We start from the raw sequence: 7,306 nt of genomic DNA, 5'->3' as shown, positions 1-7,306 counted from the left end.
CTATTTTTTAACTTTTAATTTCTATAGTATGTGTTTGCAGTACATAACAATTACATTCACAGTAATGTGTACTTACCACATCTTAATTCTCTTTTCACTACCTTCTCTCTTTCTCCCAACTCTTGGTTACCTTCACTTTTGCTAAAGCTCTATGTCCCTGTTTCCTATTTTATATCTTTTAGTTTGCTCTTTTATTCATTTCTACTTTGAACTACTCCTATAAGATAAACCATGTGGCATTTAACCTTGTGTGTCTGATTTACTACACCCAATGTTGTGATCTCAAGGTGAATCCTTTTTCTTGCATTCAGTCTTTTAATTATTAACTACAGGCTGAAAATGTTTTACATATGAGGTGTTGTCTACCTTGTTCCCATTTAAGTGGTATTTTTGTTATATTACCACCTATGTTTACAGACAGATTCCTTTCTGATAGCCCTTATTTTTCCATATAACTAAAATCAAAGTTTCAGCTTAGTGTCCACAATAGCAACTATAAAACATAATTTCCGATGTTTAATAAATGACTAAAATTTAACACAAATATTTTAGTGGTTTACTGTGTCTTGTTTTGTTTTGGTACGAGAGATTGAACTCAGGACCTTGCACTTGAAAGGCAGGAACACTGCCACTGAGCTAAATCCCCAATCCCAGTATTTTAGTATTTTACAGTACAGTTTTATTTTAGCTATGGTTTGACTACAAGCAATCAGTGAGTTAGAAAATCACCTTTGAGTTCATTATTTGTTTATAGTCTTCACACTGGATGCTAAGTAGGGAAAATACCTGTTCAATTTTGTCAAACCTTCTTCTGTTGTAATTATGGTTAGAGTCTATATTTGTTTGCCTATTATTGTGATGAATTATGGTAACCAACATCTCATATTAAACAGACTTCCATTCTTACAATTTCTGTTCCTCATTAATCATGTGTTATTCTTTTAAAATGAGCATTATTGGTTTTTATTTAATCCTGCTATTTAGTGTTTTGGGTCTGTATTAAGGCTTGTGATAAGCTAGAACATTTCATATAGTGTTATAGTAGTCATTTTGATCTTGATATTTAAAATATGTCAAACATATGTACTTTTTCAGAATCTACACTGTGACAAGCACAATGTTAAGTCCTCACAAGACAGATGCTGAACAGCAGCTGTTAACAACCTCCAGGTCAGGAGCTGATAGGTAAGCCATACACTCTGTTCCCTCAGTTTAAAGTGCTACATGCTTCCTAATCTCTTGTGATTGACAGTTCAATTCTTCCGATTTCAGAGCAGATGTGCCCACCCACCTTCTCAGACTAAACTGCTCCAAAGTACTTTTTTCTGTTGTATGAATTTAAAAAGACTACGTTTTTATTTAATGATGCTTTTTGTTATGAAGACTACAATTTTTTGGAAGTTTATATTTTGACACAATGTTTATACAATAATTCTATTCAAATAGCTTGTGAATATTTTGAGTCCATCAAAATATATTTTAGCTATTAACTTTGCTGATGTAAGAGTACACTTCCACTCAATAGAATAAACGCACGAGATTACATAAGCATATAAATTTGGTATTTTATTTGTATCGTACTTTTTCCTTATCTCCTTTTTTCTATGTAGTATACATGCTATTTCCTGTAATGGGAGATACTTAGCTGGCAGGCCATATGGGAAAAATAATCTACATTTATAATTTAATAGGGCTTTATGGTAGGTCGAAAGAGGTCAAAAAATCAATTATATTTATAATTATATGAATTCCTTTCAATAGTGACTGTCACAGTTTAAGGAGATATTGCTAAATGAGAGCCATCTAAGATATATTTCCTGAGAGATAAAGAACAAAATTCATATTTATATGATTCCCATGTTAAGGCAGGAACCAAAGGAAAAGCTATTATATTTTATTTCATTTTTCTTTAATCTTAACTTGTGATAAGCATGTCGTATTCCTACTGAAGACAAGATGTGTTTGCAGTTAATATAGCTTAAATTATTTTTCAGCATAGTAAAGATATTATGCTGGTGGACAGGATTGTATTCCAGAATGTCAGACTCAAGAAGCAAGCTTTTAAATCACAGCTCTACAATATAATTTATGAGAATTATATATTTAAAATAATATAATAAAAGGAAAATATAGACACAAATAGATATAATGATAGCTATCATTTACTGAGAATCACAGTGAAAATGAAGGCACATTTTGAAGTTTTACAGTGCAACACTAGTCACAATATTTTTAGAATGAAAATAGTTCAACTGAGAATTAACTGTCCTATCCCAAGGCATTGTCAAAATGTAGACTAAAGTTCTGTTGTAAGAATCACTGTTTAATCACTACTGTAAAGGTAGTACAATAAAGAATTACAGAGATTATTAAAGAAAATAGAGGAAGAGTTTTCAGTTATTTTTGAGAATTGATTTCAAACAAAAAAATTAATCATAGCCATGACTTAGAAATTGAAAATGAAAGAAGTAAGTCAAAAGACAAGAAATATGTGATAAATTAAAGAAAGTGTCAATTAGTCTTCACATTTAAAAATGGAAGTAGCTAGCTTCAGCTGAATGAACCACTGCCATCAAGTGACACAATATGATTGAAAAACATCCATGGAAAGATGACACTGATGGGTTGTAATCACCTGAAGGGCCAATGGTTGTCCATTGAACACTGCTGTTTCTTCCTTCTCCTAAAGATAAAACAGAGACATGCACAAAACAAACCACACGGGACGATCACAATTCCTCTTACTGGGCCTCTCAGAGGATCCAAAAGTTCAGTCCATTCTTTTTGGACTCTTCCTGTCCATGTACTTGGTCACAGTGCTTGGGAATCTACTCATCATCCTGGCAACTACATGTGACTCCCACCTCCACACCCCCATGTACTTCTTCCTCTGTCACCTCTCCTTTGTGGACATTGGCTTCATCTCAACCTCAGTCCCAAAGATGCTGGTGAACATCCAGGCACAGGTCAAAGACATCTCCTACACAGAATGCCTCACTCAGGTATACTTTTTTATAATTTTTGCGGGAATGGATAATTTCCTACTGACTCTGATGGCCTATGACCGCTTTGTAGCAATCTGCCACCCTCTGAAATACACACTCATCATGAATGCTCAGCTCTGTGGCCTCCTGGTTCTGATATCCTGGCTTATAATCCTATGTGCCTCCCTGACTCATATTCTCCTGATGATGAAGCTCAACTTCTCTAGCCACACTGAAATTCCTCATTTCTTTTGTGAACTGCCTCAGGTCCTCAAGGTGGCCAACTCTGAAACCCTCATCAACAACATCTTTCTATATGTGGCAGTTGTCCTAACGGCTGTGTTTCCTGTCTGTGGGATACTCTTTTCTTACTTTCAGATTGTGTCTTCTTTAATGAGAATGTCCTACACTGCCAATAGGTATAAAGCATTCTCTACCTGTTTGTCTCATCTCTGTGTGGTCTCCTTGTTCTATGGAACAGGACTTGGGGTCTACTTCAGTTCTGAAGTGATCCAGTCTTCTCAGGGAAAACCTGTGGCCTCTGTGATGTACACCGTGGTGACCCCCATGCTGAATCCTTTCATCTACTGTCTGAGGAACAAGGATGTTATGGGGGCCCTGGAAAGACTCCTCAGCAGAACAGCCTGTTGTCTTTCATGGACCCCTGACTTCAGAACTAAGAGGATCTTACAGCCTTTAAGACAAAAGCTGTGAATTTCAATAGGCTTAGTCTTTCCCCCTCCTAAATCATATGCTTAATTTCTGATATTTCCAAAGCATCTATGTTTTATCTTTTCAATATTTTTGGGTTTGTTTTTCTTTATCAACTTCCTCAGTATTTTCCTTGTATTTGTAATTTTATGCATGAAACACAAACTTTCCTATTTAGTAAGATATCTTAGACATTTTTAAGATTTTGAACACGATGGAAACATATCAAATGAAGATAATTTTTTCAAAAATATTTACTTGAATGTTGATGATTTTCACCATAATATGGTTGTAATCATGCTTTTCCCAAAGGAAATATGCATAATCAAAATACTTATCACATCAGGCTAAACTTGTCATTTTCATTTATATTGATACAATGCCTAGAGTAGCTATGAGCTACTGTGATTTTTGGGAGCCTTACTTTATTCTAATGTGGATTGCTTTCTTTATCTTTTTCGTTATGTCATTTCCTTCATTTTCCTACCTTGCTTGCTTTCTTCTTTGTATTCTGCCCACTTTTTTTCTCCTTGCCATTCCCTGCTTTCTCTTCCTCCCTTATTTGGACACTTTCATTGGGTAACGTAAACTTCCTCCATTTCCTTTGTAATGTTGAATAATGCTCTGTTGTGTAAACAAACATACACTCATAGATGATTCTGAAGATTTACATGTTTCACTGTTATGAATAAACTGTAATAAATATGCATGCACATTCATCTTTATCAGTATAGTCATATGCAGTAGAATTTTGCTTTAGACAATGACAAAATATACCTGCTCTGATGATCCCATAACATTATATTTGTTAGTAAAGTCATGAATAACAAATAATGCAAGAGTACCAGGAAGAATGGATTTCTCCAAAGTAAAAAGTATTTTTTAAGATTTATAAATATCCATTATGGATGCATCTCCTGTGCATATGTCAGTTAAAAATATCAGTGTGCTCAGTATTGGTTTGACTCCTTTTTCCCAGCTGCATTTTTATTTCAAAGGGTGTCAAAAATGTAGACCTACAAAGTGTAATACCTGTCTCAGAGTATACCTCGTGAATCTCTCAGGGAATACATAACTGCTCTTCGTGCCAAGTGCCTGGTCACAGTGCTTTGGAAATCTGCTTATCATCCTGGAGAAAACCTTTGGCTCCCTTCACCATATCCCCATATACTTCTTTCTCTTTGTTCTGTCCATTACTGACATGTTTCATCCCACCCTGGCCACACAGATATGTAACCTTACAACAGAATCATCTCCTAGGTGTACTTTCGTATGCAAAGGAATATTTTATAATATTTGAATGCATAGATGATATGCTTATTATTATGATAGATCTAACTGGTGTGTCTTACTTTCTTCATCACCAAGACAATATCCAACAACAACAGCTCACAGGAGGAGAAGTCTATTTGGGCTCAGGAGTATTAGAGGTTTCAGTCTATAATTACTAGCTTCAAGGCAGAAACAGCACAGTGGAAAAATCCTGGCGGAGGAAAGTTGCTCATATTTTGGTGGCTAGGAAGCAAAGAGAAAGCTGGAGCTGGGGAGGGAAATGTGCCTTCTATGTCATCCCTGCAGTTATGTTCAACTTCCATCCCATCTCCCAACATCTAAAAGTATAGCACTGCCATGATCCAACCGCCTTCCAAATGCCCCATCCCTGAGTGCACAAGAGTTTTGTGAGGTCTTCATTGATCTAAATAATAACAACTAGTTTATGGTCTTTGGTCACTTCCCACGTCACCCACTTGTGGGGACCACTGGTGATTGACATTGTAGGAGCCTGACTGAACCAGAGCGACTCCATGTTGACCAGCAAATGACCTAGAGACTGTCACTCCCCCCATCCCTTATAGGATAACTAATGATTAATTGTGAATTGCTAGGTGGCTGTTTGGGAGTAGCTGGGAAACTAGGTGGAAACTGTAGTAAACACAGAGACCCAAGGTAGGTCACGCCACTCCTTGCATGCCTGTAGTCTGAATGTTCTGAACTTTATGATGATCTAGGCTGTAAACGGAACAATGGATAATCACTCTGCTAATCATTAGTACGTGATGACCACTAGCTCAGATCAACTGATTTTTTGCCTTTGTCCTCTTCCTGTAAGTTTTAAGTGTAAATCCCCCTTCAGCCCTATATAAAATGGCCTCTGTTTCTGAGCTAGGCGCCTCTCTGAGCTACTTGGCTTGGGGAGTGCCGTCTGGCCAGACTAATAAAGGTCTATTTGCCAACTTGCCTGGTGTGTTCCTTCCTGGGTGACTCTCGCTGTCTGATAAGCTCCTGGAGCCTCTCTGAGCTTCTGAGCCCAGCATTGTGGAAGCCTCTTGGCTGTTCACGCTCCAGGAATAAAAGTGAGACTTCAGTTTTACAACGTTTGAAAAATCACTTATTCCTCTACAATTAAGGCATTGATACAATCTATGTAACATTTGTTCCTTTTCAAGGACACTGTTTGTTAATGTTGTTTGTTCTTTGACCCTTTGATAAGAGGAATTTAAAGAGATAGCCAAAAATCTGATGTTATCCATAAGAGTCAGGAAATCTGGTCTTTGCATAAGATAAAAATAATTGCTTGGTGCTTCCTGTTGATGTGCCTTTAAAAAGAGCTGTTTATGTAAAATAAATTAGACTTCTCTTGGTCTCACTCAGGCTTGTATATTCTTTCCTTTCTCAATCCTCACTCCCCAATTCAGGCTATTTTGTGTTGTGATGGCTGGACTGCCACACCGAGTGTTTATGAGCGCTCACCTCTGTATCTTCACATATTTGGTATACTTTTTGGTTAAATCTTTGGACCCCCAACTTTAAAATGTTATTGGCTTACAATTCACATGCTGCAAGGATGTAGACATTTTCAATTTCTTCTTTGAGCTTCTAAAGTCATTGATCTGACCTTTCTGACACTTTAGATCACAGATTTTACTCACATCATAGGTGTTTCCCATATAAGGATGGATTTATAACACTATCAAACTATTTCATCCATTCCAAATATTCCATCCTCAGATGGGGAGTATAAAGTTTTCTTCACCTGTGGATCTGTATCAGTTGTTTGCTTATTTTGTGGAACAGGCCTTAGCGTGTCTATTTTAAGATACATCATGCTCCCCTATGAACTGTTTGTTAAGCCCATAATTTATACCATGCTCACCATTATTCTGAATCCATTCCTCTTCATTCAAATGAATAAAGGCATCAGAAGGACACACAGAATAACAGTATAACTTCAGGACCTATGGTATCCATTTGGAATGAAGGTTGGAGGACTAGGAGAGCCATTGTCTTGCATCAGGAAAGAAAGTATGAATTAGGATTGTAATATGGGTAGATACTAAAGTGCAAATTTTTCTGATGTGAGTTATGTGTATTTGGTCAAACATACATTCCTGAAAATCTAGCCTCCTTTGTGATGTTATTTTTGTCACGATATATTTGATTCCTTAATCTATCTTACAGTAGAGTGATTGTTGCCATGGCAGGGTGAGGAAGGACTGGGAACTTTCAGTTTTGAAAGATAAAAACTTATGAAAATAAATGATAGTGATGATTGTCTAAAATGTAAATGTAATTATTGCTTTGGAAATATGCAAGAAACAGTTCAAATGGCA

At 36.4% G+C, this 7,306-nt stretch overlaps 1 protein-coding gene across 1 annotated transcript; it reads left to right on the top strand.

The window, feature by feature from the left end:
• Window positions 1-2,702: 2,702 nt before the first annotated feature.
• Window positions 2,703-3,698, top strand: LOC104872832 (olfactory receptor 7D4). Its single transcript, XM_010639169.1, has one exon. It carries the CDS (start codon window positions 2,703-2,705, stop codon window positions 3,696-3,698), a length of 996 nt encoding a protein of 331 aa, XP_010637471.1.
• Window positions 3,699-7,306: the final 3,608 nt, after the last annotated feature.

The sequence above is a fragment of the Fukomys damarensis genome, unplaced genomic scaffold, assembly GCF_012274545.1.
Source record: "Fukomys damarensis isolate Sample0158 unplaced genomic scaffold, DMR_v1.0_HiC HiC_scaffold_73818, whole genome shotgun sequence".
Classification (NCBI taxonomy): domain Eukaryota; kingdom Metazoa; phylum Chordata; class Mammalia; order Rodentia; family Bathyergidae; genus Fukomys; species Fukomys damarensis.
This window is presented reverse-complemented; position numbering and strand designations above follow the sequence as displayed.

Excerpts from the sequence above, each read along its gene's own strand:
- LOC104872832 (XM_010639169.1), top strand. The coding sequence starts at position 2,703 with ATGCACAAAACAAACCACACGGGACGATCACAATTCCTCTTACTGGGC.